The following is a 17711-nucleotide window of genomic DNA, read 5'->3' as shown; positions in this document are numbered from 1 at the left end:
GAGGGAGGACTTCCTAGAAGAGGTATGTTTTGAATTAAAATTGCGGGTGCAAGAGAGAGGTCGTGTGCAGTTACAAAACAAGAATTTAGGAAATTACTCTCTCTTTCACTAGGAAAAAAGTTCGCTTTTTCACTAGATTATGAGCATCTTTAGCGCTGGAGCCGAGTTCTACTAATCTATCATCAGCGCCTAGCCTGGAACTTGGCACATAGTAGGCACGAGATAGGTTTTTGCAGAATGACTGTGGGATGCGCAGAAGGGTGTATTAATCTAACCGCAGTACAATTCAGGAAAAGCCGGCAGCACCTGTGCAAAGCAAGAAAACAGCAACGACGAAGCGGAACACAGCAACCGTGGGCAGCGGCCGACACAGCTGCGCATTATATAGCTCCCTCTCCGCGAGGATAGGGGACGCCGGCAACCTCGGCGCACGCCTGCGCACTGCAGTCTTCCCGCTTCCGACAAGATGGCGGAGGCCAAGTAGAGAGGGGGCGGGGTGTGGCCGCCGGAAACCCGGCCGCTGCTGGGGGGTGGGGAGGGGAGCTGCGGGTGAAGGCCCGGGAGCAGCGGGCTGAGGCTGGCAGGATGCTGTTCCTAGGAAGCATTGTTGGCTACTGGTAAGGAAGGCGAAGCACAGAGTTGCCTTCCCGAGCCCCCCGGTGCCCCCTATGTACGCGTCCCTCGGCTCGGGTCCGGTCGCCGCGTTGCCTGCTTCGGTACCACCCTGTCCTCTCGGGTCCTGGAGCTCCGGCGGCGGCAGGGGCTGTGTCCGGCAGAAGAGGAAGCGCCGGGGCTGCGTCCGTTCTTCTGTCCGCGGGGCGAACGTCTGGCAGGTGAGTGAAGCTGCACGCTTCGGCGTCCCCCCCTTTGGCAGACCTTTGTCGGCTTTGCCCCGCCGTTGCTTAGGTAGTGGTGCTCAGCCGGACTCTGCAGCTCCCTTGTGCCCACGTCCCACCCCCTCCCCGCCCCGCGCCCTCTTTCAGGCCTCCAGTTGGCCCCTGGCTTTGCAGGTCCTTCGTTCTCACCCAGTGGGTGGTGGTCGCGACGCCTGACGCCCTCCGCACCTTTCCCGGCTTCTAGTGAAGCGTCAGCCCTGCTAGCGGTCTCTCCTTCGCGTTAGGTGGGTGGGTCGTCCTCCTGTTTTAGTCGCCTCCCCATCTTCCTGGTTTCGATCTTCTTGCTTCTTTTTAAAAGTTTTTAACTGTCTGGGAAGCTTAGCCCATAGCCTGGCTTACAGAGTTACAAAGAAAAAGCTTGTTATCCAGAGGCCAGTGGATTTTGTTCACCTTGTTGGGGGAATCCATTCCCCAGGGGACTGGGATGGTTTGGGAGAGTTTGGCTCTTTGACCCATCGAACTCCTGCAGAGTTGAGGAATGGTGCCGGTGACGGCAAATGATTGATCATCTAAATTAATCTTTTTCTGACTATCGCAAATCTGGTCTGTAAACTTTGGGTGGGGGACGTAAATGTTCTAGATCTAGGGAAAGAACTGGGAAGTGTTCGTTTCTTAAAAAGAAGGCTTTATGAATGTAAGAAATGTAATAGTACAAGAAAGGGTGATTTAAGTGAGTCTTTTATTCAGTGTTAGCTTACACTGGCCACTGAAGCCTTAGAATCCCGTACTGTCCAAGCCCTTTGTTTTATTTGGAAAGGACTAAAATGGAGAAAAAGCTTTTTAAACTCAAAACTTCTCAAATTTCTTGGTTTCTCGGTTGTTGCTGCTACTTAACAGTCTTTATAGTACTTGATACTTTCTGTTAAATTTAGCCTGTGCCAGTCTCATTTCTCCTTCCTTTAATATTGGGGCAAGAGTAGTCAGAATTATTGGTGTAAGAAGTCCTAAATAACATGGTACCTTGCCAGAGTTAAGTGCAAACTGCAGGATCGAAGTGGTAGGGGAGGAAGTTGCCATGGCTGATTCTCCCATCTTTTCCTGTAGTTGGATAATGTGTCAAGAGGCCCAGAATGGTAAAAATGAGGTTATAAATATAAATGGCAGCTTGTCCATTGAGATTACTAATGGGTGGACCTTTTAAAATTAACATTAAATTGAGTGATATCATTTTGTTGAAGCTCTGCTAGATGCTCTCCAAAGTTATTAAAGCACAAACTATCCTTGCCCTATTTGAATTCTATACTGAAAATCTTTAACAGGTGGGTTACACTTGGCTTGACAGGTTTGTTAACTTTTCATTCTTCTTTATGACGCACATCTGCCTTACCCTTTATTGTAGACTTTTGACTTTGGAGCTAGAATTGTTCTTTTTAAAAGGAGAGGAGATAGTTTAATGTTTGATTCCTTTATGGGCTAATTAATTCATTTGTTTGTTGCTAGCCTTCACTTTTCTACAACCAGGGACTGCATGTTTTTAGAGCTGGTTGTCTCTCAGTTTTGTGCTTTAAGCTGAAAGGATGTAGGACTGATGAGCCCCAGTCAGTGGCTCACTGCCCCGGGCATTGTGAGACCTTTCTGGCCACAATCACCCTAACACTCTTAATGGAACCTGTTTTCTCTCTCTCTTTCCCCCTCTAACTCTCTTTAGGAAAACACCCCTCTTTGTCTCTCTGTTCATTCAACCCATTAACCTACTTCTGCAACTCATTTGCCTCCCCCTGTAACTAGGATCCCATGGTCATCAGTTTTTACCAAGCTGTCATTGATGCTTTAGAATGCTTTACTTTCTGTAGATTTATCTTCCTTCTCTTACTTTCTGTGGATTTATCTTTCTAATCCCCTGTCCTGAACAAGTCTCATCACTAGCTTTGTCAGTTTGACCCCAGAAATCCTGAAGGATACATGAGACAGTTATGTGAGGCTATTGGTTTGCTTCCATACCTATTAGTGTTCTGCTTATCTGCTGGATCTTTAGTGTTGATTGTGTTCCTTTTTTTCTTATTTCCTGAAGGTTCTTACAGCAAGTAACTCTTCCTTTCCTGAGAAAAAATCTTAATCATCTGAGGTATAATCTTTTCTATCTTGGTATCATTTCCTTATTTACTCATATCTCAAGAGAAGAAATGTCCTTCCTTTTTTTTCAAGAGCAACCTTGTCCAGATGTGTCCACGATCATCCCTCTCCACCTTTCTTTCTCCATAATTGTCCAGTATCACTCCTTTTTCAGTCTCTCCCTCTCTAGCCTATACACATGTTTATACCTTTTCCAGGGCTGCCAAAACACAGTGCTCTGTGCTGTTCAATTCAAGGAGGCCAGTCTGAATCTTGAGCCTGTTGTGCCACTGTATTTTTATTCTTTAATCCCAGGAGCCTGGTATAGTAGGAAGAACATTGATTTTTAAGCCACATAGATCTGGTTTTGAAATCTGCTAAAACCAATTTACTGGCTGTGTGTCCGTGGGCAAGTTACTACTGAGACTCTATTCTTTATCTATAAAATAGAATGTTACAGTTACCTCACAGAGTTGTAATAGAAGGAGTTTAACCCATGTTACATGTCTTTCCAAGGGCTTGGTACATTATGGAGTTCTTAAAAATATAAATTATTCTTTCCTTTACACTCTGACTTCCTTTACCATTTCAGCACTGAAATTGCTTTTTAAAGTCACCTGTGACAGTCTAATTACCAAATCTAATGGCCTTTCCTCAGTCATCCTTGGTTTCCTTAGACCATTTTTGAAATATATTCTATAGGAATAAAATGATCTGATTTCTTGGTTCTTGTGCATTGTACTTCCTGATTCTCTTACTTCTCTGAGAACTTCTTTGCATTTCCTGCACTGTCTTGATTTTGCTCTCCCCGCTAAACATAGCTGTTTCCTACATCAGTTAGGATGCAAACTGGACTTAAAAACAAAAGGAATGTATTAGCTCAGGTAATTGGCAAGTGCATAGGTAGAATTGGTTTAAAGAGTAGTTTGTTCATAAACTTAGCTTTGTTATCAGGGCAGAGGTTCTGTTTTTCTGCTTTTCGCTAAACTTTGTCCTCCTGTTTGGGCTTCATGCTCAGACTGGCTTCCCTTCTAGAAAAAGACAGGTGTCGGCAATGCTCGTGTTAAACCCTTCTTCATTGACTTCCAAAGAGAGAAGCTTCTCTTCTAGCCGTTTCCCAAAAGTCCTAAGCTTTACTTTGATTGAACAAATGGAGAAGATCATGCTGACAAGTCTGTCGCAATAGCTTTGTCAAGAGGGATGGAACTATTCTAATTGGCCTAATCAGTGGATAAATCCCATCTAAAATGGGAGGGAGGTGGAATGGATCATGGGGAGATAGCAGGCGTTTCCAGGGGTTTCTTTGCTTTTCACTGTGTTCTCTTGGTGATCATGTCCTCTTTTAAATGATGTAAGTCATCATTTTTGTGTGTGTGTTTCTCAGTGCTGTAACTCTACTTCCCTTCTTCCCTTTGCTATATATATCTCTACCTTAGATGTACTAATGTAAGCTTACCTCATACCACACTGAATCAATTTGATTTCCACCCACCTACCTCACCTAATGTGTTTACATGTGCATGTGTGAAGGTATATATATTCCATTTCCTCCTGATTTCCTTTTTCTAACCACCTTTCTCTCAGCCACCCAGTCTTGAAACCTTGTAGTCATCTTGGTTCTTCTCCCACTTTCATTCAGATATCAGAGTTTGAACATACCTTATATTAGTTGGGCCACAGGTTACATAATACTGAACTAATAGTGATTTAAACAGTATCTCGCATAGAAAGAAGTTCAGAGTTGGAGGGTTCCATGGTGAGTCAGTTTCACAGCACAATGATGTTATCAAGGATCCAAGTGCTTTTCATCTTAATCCACAGCTGCTGACCTTTGTGCTCAGGTTTATCCTCTCACGGTTGCATGTTGCTCTTTCTGCTCCAGGCATCACTTTCTTACATAGCCACCAAAGACAGGAGGAAGTTTACCCTCCCATCTCTTTTTTTTTTTTTTTTTTTTTGTTTGTTTGTTTGTTTGTTTTTTTGCGGTACGTGGGCCTCTCACTGTTGTGGCCTCTCCCTTTGCGGAGCACAGGCTCCGGACGCGCAGGCTCAGCGGCCATGGCTCACGGGCCCAGCCGCTCCGCGGCATGTGGGATCTTCCCGGACCGGGGAACGAACCCGCGTCCCCTGCATCGGCAGGCGGGCTCGCAACCACTGCGCTACCAGGGAAGCCCGCCCTCCCATCTCTTGATGAGGCAAGTAAACCCTTCACTGAAGCCCTGTATCAGATGTCATCCTGGCATGCTTATGCCCTATTTGCAAGGGGGCTGGAAAAACCAATATCTGGCATTTCAGTCTAGAAGGAAATTAGGTGAATGGCTACGGAGAAGGTAACCAACAGTGCCAGTGATGTATCTTGATAGTATTGTATGGAGAAGTAAGCTTAAATAAATGAGAATTTTCAGATTGTATTAGCAAACTTAAAGCACTGAGTTGATATAAGCTATACATGGGATTTTGGCCAATCATTTAGATAGTCATAGATGACTGATTAAAATTGGATTATTATATAAAATTAGGATATTTGAGTGGTATATCCCAGTTCTTTTAAGGTTGTTGTTAAGTACACTTACGCATGCACTGTGAGAAATGGATATATATATATAACAACTATTAGGGAATAGATTTGTGGTTCCCCTTGGAGGTGGGAGGTATTTGGAAATATATGGGGATATTTCTGGTTGTCATAGTGATTGTGAGGTCCTACTGACAGTTACCAGGTAGAGACCAGGTACACTGAGTGTCCTATGATGTTTGCCCACAAAACAAGAATTGTCCCTTCCAAAATGCCAGTAGTACCCCCGTACACTGAAATAGCAAATGTTTTGGTTTTTGAAAGAATTCACTGAGATTCATCTGTATACTTATATTACAAGTGACAGAAAGCCATATTCAAACTGCTTAAACAATAAAAGTCATGATTAGATCTTGTAATTGAACTTCAGCTAAGGCTTCATCCAGCCTGAAATCATCAAGGACTTGGCTCAATTTCTCTGTGATTTTTCTGCTCTGTCATTCCCCTTGTTTTGATTTCATTCTCAAGCTAGCTTATCTCATGGTAGCAAATTACTGTAACATTCTCAGACTTAATACCCTCATTTCATATATAAGGTAAAGTGAAGAATATCTTTTGTATTTGATTTTGCAAGTATTTGTTGATTACTTCCTCCGTTATGTTACAACTTATATATCTCTATTACATGTCATACTCTGTGGGTATTATTTTTATGTCTCATGAATAACCTTGTCGTACTTATCTTTGTATTCTTAATGTCCAGAATACTCTCTGGCTTAGTGGTACACAGTAACCATTTATGGAAAGAATTAATGAATGACGGAGGAAGGATATGGAGAAATACAAGAAGGCCCCATTCCTTCAGTAGTTGTTATTGAACCTTGAATTATGAACATTATACTCCTTCTACTACCAGAGTATGTGTGTAATGCTCTTGTGATTGTGTATGAATTCATTTGTAAGCCTTACTGAATTCTAGTAGTGTTTTGTCATTATTTTCTCAAAAAACCAATTACCGTCATTCGTTCATTCAACAAATATTTTTGAGAGCCTGCTGTTTGCACATAATGTGACAACAGTGGGGAACAAAACAGAGCCTATGCTTTCTTTGAGCTTAAATGTTAGTGAGGGAGACAGTAGACATTATACATGTGTGCACACACACACACTCACACACATCAGGTAGCTAATAGGCTTTGAAGTAAAATAAAATAGGTTTCAGGGGATAAAAAGTAATGGGATACTACTTCAGCCAGGTTGGTGAGGGAAGGCTTTTTGAGAAGCCCTTTGAGCTGAGAGACCTGAATGACGTGGAGTAAGCCATGGAACTATCTGGGGGAAAATGTTCAGGTAGGAGAAGCAGCGACTTCTAAGATAGAAGTAAGTGTCTTTGGCATGTTGGAAGAACAACACGGAAGCTAGTGTGGCTGAAGCAGAGAGAGAAGGGGAGTGTGGCAGAAGAGGTGGTAGGACAGGTACACAGAGGTTAGATCAAGTAGGGTTTTGAAGGTCATTTGAGGACTTGATTTTATTGCGTGAGATGGAAACCATTGAAGGGTGTTAAGCATGGGAATATCCAGGTTTGACTTGTTTTTTGAGAGGTTTACTCTGGCTATGTGTAGAAAATTGATTGTATGAGGCAAGAATGGAAGCAGGAAGACCAGTTAGGAAAATCTTACAGTAATCTAGGTTGGAAATATGGTGCTTGGGCAGGGTTGTCGTGGTGGAGGGCCAGAGAAGTGGTCAGATTTGTGATATATTTAGAAAGTAAAGTAATAAGAATTCATTGATGGAATTGATGTGGAGTGTGAGGGAAAGAAATAAAGGATGACTCCAAATTTTTTGACATGAGCAACTGGTTGAAAGATGGTATATCTTATTGAGATAGAGACTATGGGGCAAGGGTTAGTGGTTGGTGGGAAGCAGGTTTGGAAAGTTAAATCAGGAGATTTGTTGTGGATGTGGCTTTGTTTGAAATACCTATTACATAAATCAACTGGAGACATTCCATAGGTATATATATTCAACGCTAGAGATAAACATTTGGAACATTTGGAAACATTTGGAAATTATCAGTGTATAGATGGTATTTAGGGCCATGGGACCAGATGACATCACCTGGGGAGTGAGAATGGAATTCATGAAACATTTTGGTACTAAAAATGGGTTCTTATATCGAAGATAGGGAGCTACTGTTTTGGACAGTAATAGTTATAGCATCCCAAGTATGGAGAGGGTAGTGAGTAAATCTCTGAGAAAGAGGTGGAACTTGACGTGGACTTCAAAGGATACAAAGGATAGCAAAGGCTTTTATCATGCCAAGCATAGTGCCTGGCTTGTGGTGAACAGTCTAAGGTGCTGGTGAATGAACAAAAAAGCATTTAGGCTGGGGAACAGCTTGAGCAGAGGTATGGCAGCAGGCAAAGTCTACAGTGTTTTAAAAGAAAGTCAGAGAACTAAAGAAGTTTGTGTTGGGTGAGTAGTGAAAAGTAGGATTGGGTTAGTCTGTTCAAGGCTTTAAATGCTAAAATGCCAGTTATATTTAACCCTATGATCTAATGATTTTCAATTCTATTTCAGTTGTTAGCACAGTGCCTATACCTCCTGGCCTCTAATAGATGCTTAGTAAACATTGATTAAGTGAATGTGGAATTCCCAACATGTAAGCTTTATCTTTACAGTATTTTCTCTCTCTCAGTAAAGTATACTGGGATGCAAAGTATAGTAAGTCATATGGGGATAAACTTATGTTTGCTTCGATTTATTATTATTTCTAATGATAAGCTTTAAAAACAGTTATACTTTATTATTGATATCGAATTACTTGAGACATCTCTCAAAACTGGTCAGAAAATACCAGGGTTGACAATACTGAGGTAGAAAAATGGCTGCTCAAGAAACTGAGGAGCCATTAACAGTCTTATATTCAGAGACTAACAGTTATTTTGTTTTTATAGGAATAACTACTTGAAGCCTGTTTCTAGATAATTTTCTCCTTTAGCTGTCAAGGAGCAAACTGGTTTACAATTATGGGAATGTTATTAGCAAGAAAATTGGAGATATATCTTTGGGGATCTAATTAAAGTTATAATATTTTAAATACTAAATAATTAGAAATTATCTCTGTTCTAAGTAATTAGCATATCATAGACTACACAATTTAAATGTTAGAAAATAATTTATCTGAATAAAATCATACTGAGGTAAAAATTGAAATATTAAAGTTATATTTTAAAGTAACTTTTAAAAATATTTAGGATACTTTAGATTTGTGATTATTTTCTTCAGTTCTTTTTTTTGGCTGTGTTGTGTCTTCATTGCTGTGTGCAGGTTTTCTCTAGTTGCAGTGAGTGGGGGCTACTCTTTGTCGCAGTGCGCAGGCTTCTCATCGTGGTGGCTTCTCTTGTTGCAAAGCACGGGCTCTAGGTGCAGGGCCTCAGTAGTTGTGGCACGCAGGCTCTGTAGTTGTGGCTCACAGGCTCAGCAGTTGTGGGCACACAGGACCATTTGCTCCGCGGCATGTGAGATCTTCCTGGACCAGGACTTGAACCTGCGTCCCATGCATTGGCAGGTGGATTCTTTACCACTGCGCCACCAGGGAAGCCCCTTTTTCAGTTCTTATATACCCCCTTACTAAATTTTTATGTAGTCATTAAAGAAAATTCAGGAAATGCAGTAAAAAGTACAGATAAAGAAAAGTACAGGTGACATTTATAAGTTTATCATATGAAGAAAACCAGTGTAGTTTTTGTCTCTCCCAGCCCTTCCCTCCCTCTTTCCTTACCCTCCCTCCCTCTCTCTCATTTTCTCCTTTGTCTGTGCCCAGCACTTCCCCCCTTTATAGTATAAACATGTGTATATATCTCAAATTTTTAAAAATTTAGGTTATATACATTTCTTGGAATATTTTGTAAATCTTATTTTTATTGACTGTATAATAATCCCATTATAAAAATTATTTTTCTTAACTATTTCCTGTAGTTGGTTATTTAGTTGTTTTCTATTTTATTATCATATGGGCAATGAACATCTTAACACATTATGGATTTTTTTTTCTCTTTTATCTTGGTCTTTTTCCTTAGGATAGGCTCATAGATGGTAGAGTTACTGGATAAGGCTTCATGGCCTTATTCAATTAAACATTTTTAAGGTTTATGATACATATTGCCAAATTGTACAATGTCTTATAGGCCCAATAAATGTTAAGTGGTTTGAAAGTACGGTAATCATAACAGGGAAAAAATTCGGACCTACAGAGTTGCTGAGCTTGAGAGATAGCCTAGGTAAACCTTTTGTTCATCTCCAAGTATGTCTTTCTTTTTTGTTTTTAACGTATATTTCAAAGTGTACATAAAACATAACATGAACTTAACGTGTTACTGTAAACACACGTGAAGTCATTACTCTGGTCAAGAAATAGAGCACTGCCATCATCCCAGAGCTACTCTCCCTTCTGGTTCCTGATCTCAAAAGAGAAAGCTTTTACTCTTTCGCTCCAAGTACGTTTGCTGAATGTTTGTTTTCTGTTTTGTTTTGTTTTTGTGAAAACCTTTATCATTTTAAAGAAGTTTGCTCCTATACCTAGTTTACTAAGAATTTTGTGTTTTGTTCTCTTGGTTTGAATTTAATGCTTTTTTTGTTGCTGTTGAAGCTTTTCATTGCCATATGAATTTTCTCCTTCACTATGTTAATATATTGAATTATATATTATTTAAAATGCTAAACCTAACCTGATTCCTGAGATAAACCTAATTTGGTTTTACCATATTATTCTTTTTATATATTTTATATATTTCTGGATTCAGTTTGTTAATATTTTGCTAAAGGTTTTGCATCAGTGTTCACGAGTGATGTGGCCTATATTGTCCTTGTCAGGATTTGAAATCAACAGTCAGCATTTTGCTAGCCTTGTAAAATGAGCTGACCCTCATTTTCTATTCTGGAAAAGTTTGTGTAGGACTAGAATTATTTTTTCATTAACTTTTTTGCGAGGATCTGGCAGAGAAGCCATCTGGGCTGGGAATTTAATTTGTGGAAAGGTTTTTATTTATTTTATTTAATATATGATTTATGTTTATTTTACCATTTTTGCTTTCTTTTTTCCAATATATTTTTGTAATTTTTAATTTATTTTTTGGCTGCATTGGGTCTTCGTTGCTGTGCGTGGGCTTTCTCTAGTTGCAGTGAGCGGGGGCTACTCTTCATTGCAGCGTGTGGGCTTCTCATTGCAGTGGCTTCTCTTGTTGCGGAACATGGGCTCTAGGCACGTGGGCTTCAGTAGTTGCAGCACACAGTCTCAGTAGTTGCAACACACGGGCCATAGAGCGTGTGGGCTTCAGTAGTTGTGGCACGTGGGCTCAGTAGTTGTGGTGTGCAGGCTCAATAGTTGTGGTGCACAGACGTAGTTGCTCCATGGCATGAAGGATCTTCCCAGCCCAGGGATCGAACCTGTGTCCCCTGCATTGGCAGGCAGATTCTTTTTTTGTGTGTGGTACGCGGGCCTCTCACTGTTGTGGTCTCTCCCTTTGCGGAGCACAGGCTCCGGATGTGCAGGCTCAGCGGCCATGTCTCACGGGCCCAGCCGCTCCGCGGCATGTGAGATCTTCCCGCACTGGGGCACAAACCCGCGTCCTCTGCATCGGCAGGCGGACTCTCAACCACTGCGCCACCAGGGAAGCCCCGGCAGGCAGATTCTTAACCACTGCACCACCAGGGAAGTCCCAGAAAGGTTTTTAGTTACTAATTTGATTTCTCATTTTTAAGCCTATTCAGGTTTTCTGTTTCTTGATTATTTTGGTATTTCCCCCCTAAGAGGTTGCCTTTTTCATCTAAACTTTTAAATTTACTGGCATAAAATTGTTTATAATAAATATCATTATCTGTTTAATGACAGCAGGAAAGAATTACCTTCTCATGTCTGCTATAGGCTATATGTACGTTTTCTTTTTCTTTTATAAGTCTCACTGGAGATTTAGCAGTCTTTTCAAAAGAACCAAAATTTGAATCTTGCTGATCCTTTTTTAAAAATTATATATTTGTTCTCTATTGCATTGATTTCTGCTCTTTATTTCCTTCCTTCTACTTTTTTGGGATTTACTTTTTTGCTCTTTTGCTAAGTTCTTGTAGATCACTATTTTTCAGCATTTATTCCTTTTTTAATATATGCATTTAAGGTTAAGCATTTCCCTCTAAGCACTGTTTTAGCTAGCTCTGTTATTCAAATTTTAATATGTAGTACTTTTATAATTCACTTAAAAATGTTTTCTAATTTTCATTGGTGTCTACTTTGACTTTTGGATAAGTTGAAAGTATTATATTTCTCAATTTCTGAACACATGGAGGTTTTCTGATTATTTTTGAATTTGTTCCTTATTTCTAACAGTATAACAATGTAATCAGAGAACACTTCCAGTGTTTCAGAGGTCTGGCTTCAGACCTTTAAAATTTGAGAACTACACTATGGCCCAGTATATTATCTTTTTTTCTCTGCAGTTATTGAATTTGGTGTTCTGTATATTTCCATTAGGTCATGCTTGTCAGTCCCGTATTTCAAATCTTCAGGATCATTAATGACCTTTGTTTGCTTGTATTAGTTACAGACAAGGCCTGTGTTAAAATATCCCATTTATGATTGTGGATTTTTCCCCTTGTATTCTCTCAACTTTTGCTTTATATATTTCAGACAGTGTTAGTAGGTGGGTAGAAATGTGTAATGGTTATATCTTCTTAGTGACTTAACATTATGAAGTATTTCTCTTTTATTCTGAAAGTACTTTTTGCATTAAGGTCTAGTTGGTCTGGGATTGATACAACAGTACCAGCTTTCTTTTTATTATTGTTTGCATGGTTTATCTGTTTCCATTCTTTTACTTCCAGTCTTTCTGTATTATGTTTTAGATGTGTGTCCTGTGACGTGATTGGGTTTAAATCTCCTATCTTATCATGTGCTTTATGTCTACCTTATTTGTTAATTGTTCCTCTTTCTCTACTTTCTTGCCATCTAGATGAGGTGGCTATTCTGTCATTTTACATTTTTCCCCTTATTATTTGGAAATTATGACCTCTTTTTCTCTTCTGTTACTAGTTATTCAAGAAATACAATATGTATTTTATAAAGCCTAATGTTAATTAATGCCTTTATCCTCTTCTCAGATGATACACTTTAATTATATTTACTTGCAGCCCTACTTATATAGTATTGTTGTACATTTTAATTCATTCTTATTTATTCTCTTTCTCATTGTTGTTGTTATTGTTTTATACTGTCCATATTCAGTTCAGGTTAGTGCATGTGTCTACCATGTTGTTATGTTTCCTATGATCTTCCATTTAGGGCCATTTTCCTTGATCTTGAGGACTGTGAAACACACTCTTTAGAATTTCCTTTAGTCTGTTTGCCTGGAAATGTCTTTATTTTACCTCATTCTTGAAGGATATTTTTGCTAGGTACAAAATTCTAGTTTAGCAGCTATTTCAGTACATGGTAAGTTGGTGGTTTATATGTCAGCATATTGATTGCTGTTGAATCCTCAGCTCTTTGTGTCTCATTTTCCTTAAAAAAAAAATCTGACATTTTCCTTTGGATGCTTTTAAGATTTTTATCTTTGTCTTTGGTTTTCTGTTGTTCTATTATGCTGTGATTAGGCATTGGATTCTTAGGGCTTCATGAATGTGTGGATTGGTGTCTTTTTCAGTACTAGAATTTTTATTTGGTTCTTTTTCAAATCTACCATGTCACTTTTTATAGTTTTCAGCTTCAAGCAAAAATAGTGAAGTTCAACTTTTATACCCTTGAATGTAGTAAGCATAGTTATTTTTCAGTCTGTGTCTTATGATTCCAATATTGTTAAGTTTCTCTGGGTTTGATTCTGTTGTCTGTTGTAGAAATAATTTGATGTATAAACTGAAGTGAATTTTTCACTAGAGAAGATTTTCATTTGCTATTGCAAAGAATATGAGACCATCTTAATCCAATTTGAAATGTTTACCTTTTTTGGACCACCATCTGGTTCTTTGTTACTCTTCTTAGGGTGCATCCCTTGGGAATCCCAGCCCAAAGACAAGGGCATTTTTATTATCATCCTTACCTTCAGTGGGTCCCAGACTCTGACTTTTGTCCCCCAGTCCTGCAAGGCAGGCAACAAATTATAAAGCTCAGCGTCTTAAATACTTTTTTATTGGCAAACCCACAAAAGGCAAAAGCTGAGCTTACCTGTAGAGAACAAATGTATGGACACAAGTGGGGAAAGTGACGATGGGGGGGAGGTGGTGGTGTGATGAATTGGGAGATGGGATTGACATGTATACACTAATATGTATAAAATAGATAACTAATAAGAACCTGCTATATAAAAAATAAATTAAATAAAAATCAGAAATTAAAAAAAAAATAGACACACACACACAAAAAAAAGCTGAGCTTACCTTTCGGAGTTTTTGACTTCTGGTAAATTTGAACTAGTGATTCATTCCTCACTATGTTGGTAGTTATTAGATGGTTTTAAGATTATTTTAATATTTTGTCTAACTTTTTAAGTTGACTTCAGAAGGATAGTTGGTCCGAATTGTGTAGTTTGCTACTTTTACAAGTGGAAGTCCAACTATTGCTTTGACTAACTGTTCAAGGAGAACTTGACATTTCTATGTTAGTCATTCCTTTGTTTTAACACACATTTTGTGGTACAAATGAGATAGCTGGGAAAGGTAAACATTAAGGTATGGTTGCCTTTTAATACTTTAACATGTGTTGCAATAATCTTCAGTTCTTATTACTTTGCAAAGCTCCAGAAGAAGGAGGCAGACGGTATTTTATTTGATGGGAGAAGTCAGAAATACTTGTATTATGTGGGTAGTGCTTTGGGGTAGGAATTGTCCTTTGTGTGAGCAAAGAGAATACAAAGTGAACATTTTTGAAGTGGAGATGTGTGAAGAGGGAGAGAGAATGCTCTGAACTGAGGAGGGACTGCAAACAAATTTGTCCTTTAGTATTTCTGTTGGAAGTGGAGTACATTTCTAATAATTAATGCAATAGCTCTCTGTATGTCATGTTTTATTTTAATTTTTAAAAATATTTTTTGGTATACCTCAGGGACAGAATATAACTTCTGAATCTTTTTACTCACATCTATTTAAAATATTATAGGTACAATTTGCATTTGATTTCTGAGATTAAATCTATTAAATAGGAGATTAAACACACAGGTTAGAAATCACACTAGACAAACTAAACTAGTCCTTACATAAATTGGCTTTTTTCTGTGGTTGCAGGGATGTTGAAAATTTAGTATAACATACCAATATATTTTTATTTTGAAGACACATTTGATGTTAATCACAGCTCTTAGTATGAAATGCCATCCATCACTTTGTGATTACATTGGTGCATCAATAAAATACAAAAGCAGTTCTCTTTTAAGGAAACCTAGACTTCTTGTATTTGTTTACTTGATTCTTTCTTTTTTTCTCTCTGCTAAAAGAAAATAAATTGAAGATTCTTGTTAATTATAGTTCCTTCACTTCCCTGCTATGTTAGATTTAAACAGTGGTTGTTTTTGGTTTGCTTACTTCCCTTCAGAAAAGTGAAGGGTGAAATGAGGTGACAGAGAATTTTAGGAATCAATTCTCTCATGTGCGCCCCTTTCCCTTTTTAAATATGTGAAAACAGAGGCCTGAGGTAGTCTGGGTGACTTCATTTGCCTAAAGTTACACTGAACTGATACCCAGATCTCTTCCTCATCATAGTTTCTTGAGGTTCTTTTCAGCCAGATGATTCCATTAGCTATACCAGACATAAATAAGATGATGATTTATCTGTAACTATTAAGATCTGTTAAGATATTAATGCATCTTGATTAGCCACATGTTTATTGCAAATGCAATTAATTTTATACTTCCTGAATTCAATTCGTGAGTCTAGTGTTTAATTTTGTAAAGTTTGCTGTCTGTGACTAAACTCAGGTGTGTCTGTCTCAGTATTCAGTCTCAGCATTTGTTAATGTCTGTGCTGTTCCTGAGTTGGACTCTTACATATATTTTCTGGAGATTTTTACTTCAATAATATCACCTGTAAAGCAACTCTTATGTTAGAGTAAGTACTTAAGACAATGGATGAATGACACCGTTCTACTATGATAACACATGTAGCATATTTAGTCATTGTTAAATAACTCGTTTCCAAAATCTTACAATGCTTGCCACACATCTTCTCTGTTGTATTCATCCATGTTCATTAGAGCCTGATTTTAGTACCTCTGTTTAATTAGGCCTAGGGCATTTTCTCTTCTCACTGTAGTCATTCTTTCATTTCTTCTGTCTTTGCTCTAGTTTCATTTCAGAGATGCTGATATCTTTTCTAATATCTCAGTGGCATTTCTTGTATGGCTTTGGAGTTCTAACACAAGAGTTTTTCCTCTGCCTTCTCTAACAGACGTCAAGTTACATATTAGTATCACTGAAAGATGTTATTAGCTATCAGTTAAGAATATAAACTCTGGTTGGAAAAATGTCACACTGGACAAAATATACAAATGTATTTTAGTCATGTGCTCATTTAGTGCTCAATTATGTGCTCACTCATATCACATTATTCTAATGAATTACTGAGTTGGGTCTCAGTTAAAACTAAGTTTGAATTTTCACAGAAATGTAATGCTTACTCAAAAACCAGAAGTCATGTGGGAGAAAAATCAGTTCTGTTGTACCAATATAATGTGTTATATATACAAGCTTTAAAATACAGCTTTGCTTCACTTTTATAGAATAATTTACATTCTATCTGTTGGAAGTACATATTGGTAGAATTTTTTTCCACAACTTAATATTTTATGATGAGTTGTCACATGCTGTGATTTCCTGTTACTTATATTGGACTAATGAGATTCTTCATTTAGTGTACAGTTAGGTCTTTGACAAAAAGTTTTAAATCTCAATTCTGATAACAATTAGCTAATTAAATATTATTATTAGGACCTTGAGGACTGGACTTGAACCATAACAGTTTTCTTGCCAAAATGTAAGGAATTGAAAAGAATAGCTGAATGGGGAAAAGACTTCTTCTCATCTTCTGTAAGCAGTGTTTGGTATACTGCTTTACTATATTCCTGAAAAAAGTAGATTATTGTATGTAATTTTTAAAAATTCTGTTCTAATCTGTCTCACCATTGCTGAGTTGCAAATTAAAATCTTTTATTTGGCTTTTAATTAGTTCTTAATGAAGTTGCATAAGGCACTCTGTAAACCTAGTAGTGGAGGCTTCTGGTTTTATTACTTAGGTTACCTATATTCATCATTTAATTTAAGTTTGGGGTATTTTACACAGTTTTCTTCATATCTGACACTTATGTCTCATTATATTTGTCCGTTTTTTAATTGAAATTAAGGACCAACCAGTGGCAAAGGAAGACATCTCTTTGTTAAAAGTAAGTATACTTAGGTTTCTAAATCAGAAATAATTTACTTTTTTTCAGTGGGAAATGAAACCTGGATTCAAGTCTGGCTCGGCCTTTAACTAGATCAGGACAAATCACTTGACCTTCCTGTGATTTAGCTTTTTCGTCCACGAAATGAGGACATACTACGTTTGTTTGTTTGTTTATTGAGGACATACTACGTTTGTTTGTTTATTTAGGCTGCGTTGGGTCTTCGTTGCTGTACACGTGCTTTCTCTAGTTGTGGCGAGCAGGGGCTACTCTTCATTGCGGTGTGCGGGCTTCTCATCGTGGTGGCTTCTCTTGTTGAGGAGCACGGACTCTAGGCGCGTGGGCTTCAGTAGGCTCACAGTCTCTAGAGTGCAGGCTCAGCAGTGTGACGCACGGGCTTAGTTGCTCCGCGGCGTGTGGGATCTTCCCGGCCCAGTCCTCGAACCTGTGTCCCCTTCATTGGCAGGCAGATTCTTAACCACTGTGCCACCAGAGAAGCCCCATACAACGTTTTAACTATGCTTTTTTTCAAATATTTTTCTGAAGTGATATAGGGAACAACTGTCATAACTTTTCTAAGGCAGATCTACATACACAAGTTTAAAAATCATATTTCTCTTTTATGTTATTAAAGCCAGATTGTTTCTTATCATATCTTCTTGGTTGCTTCCGAGTTGTAACATGTAATGTGCTTCTTGGCCTCAAACCTAAATGTAGGCACTAGTAAGATATTGAGATAATGTCTTACTTGGTACACTTTAAAAAGTAATGAGCATAGGGCTTCCCTGGTGGCGCAATGGTTGAGAGTCCCCCTCCCCCGCCCCGATGCAG

At 38.6% G+C, this 17711-nt stretch overlaps 1 protein-coding gene across 9 annotated transcripts in view; it reads left to right on the top strand.

Moving 5' to 3' along the window:
- The first annotated feature begins 438 nt into the window (after positions 1-438).
- APC (APC regulator of WNT signaling pathway) overlaps positions 439-17711 on the top strand; it is a 152299-nt gene continuing 135026 nt past the window's right edge. For 2 of the 9 annotated variants that reach the window (XM_067031444.1, XM_059062165.2), the window contains exon 1: positions 449-833. Coding sequence is in view for 4 of the 9 variants with exons in the window: in XM_059062167.2 (XP_058918150.1) it covers positions 669-833 (165 nt within the window). In the remaining 5 variants the exon portion in view is untranslated. Of the gene's footprint in view, positions 834-17711 lie in introns of all 9 variants that reach the window. The other 7 variants (XM_067031441.1, XM_067031447.1, XM_059062167.2 and 4 more) reach the window with 7 other exon arrangements.

Source organism: Kogia breviceps, chromosome 4 (genome assembly GCF_026419965.1).
Source record: "Kogia breviceps isolate mKogBre1 chromosome 4, mKogBre1 haplotype 1, whole genome shotgun sequence".
Lineage (NCBI taxonomy): Eukaryota > Metazoa > Chordata > Mammalia > Artiodactyla > Physeteridae > Kogia > Kogia breviceps.
Note: the sequence above shows the minus strand (reverse complement) of the source record. Positions and strands in the feature narration are given on the sequence as shown.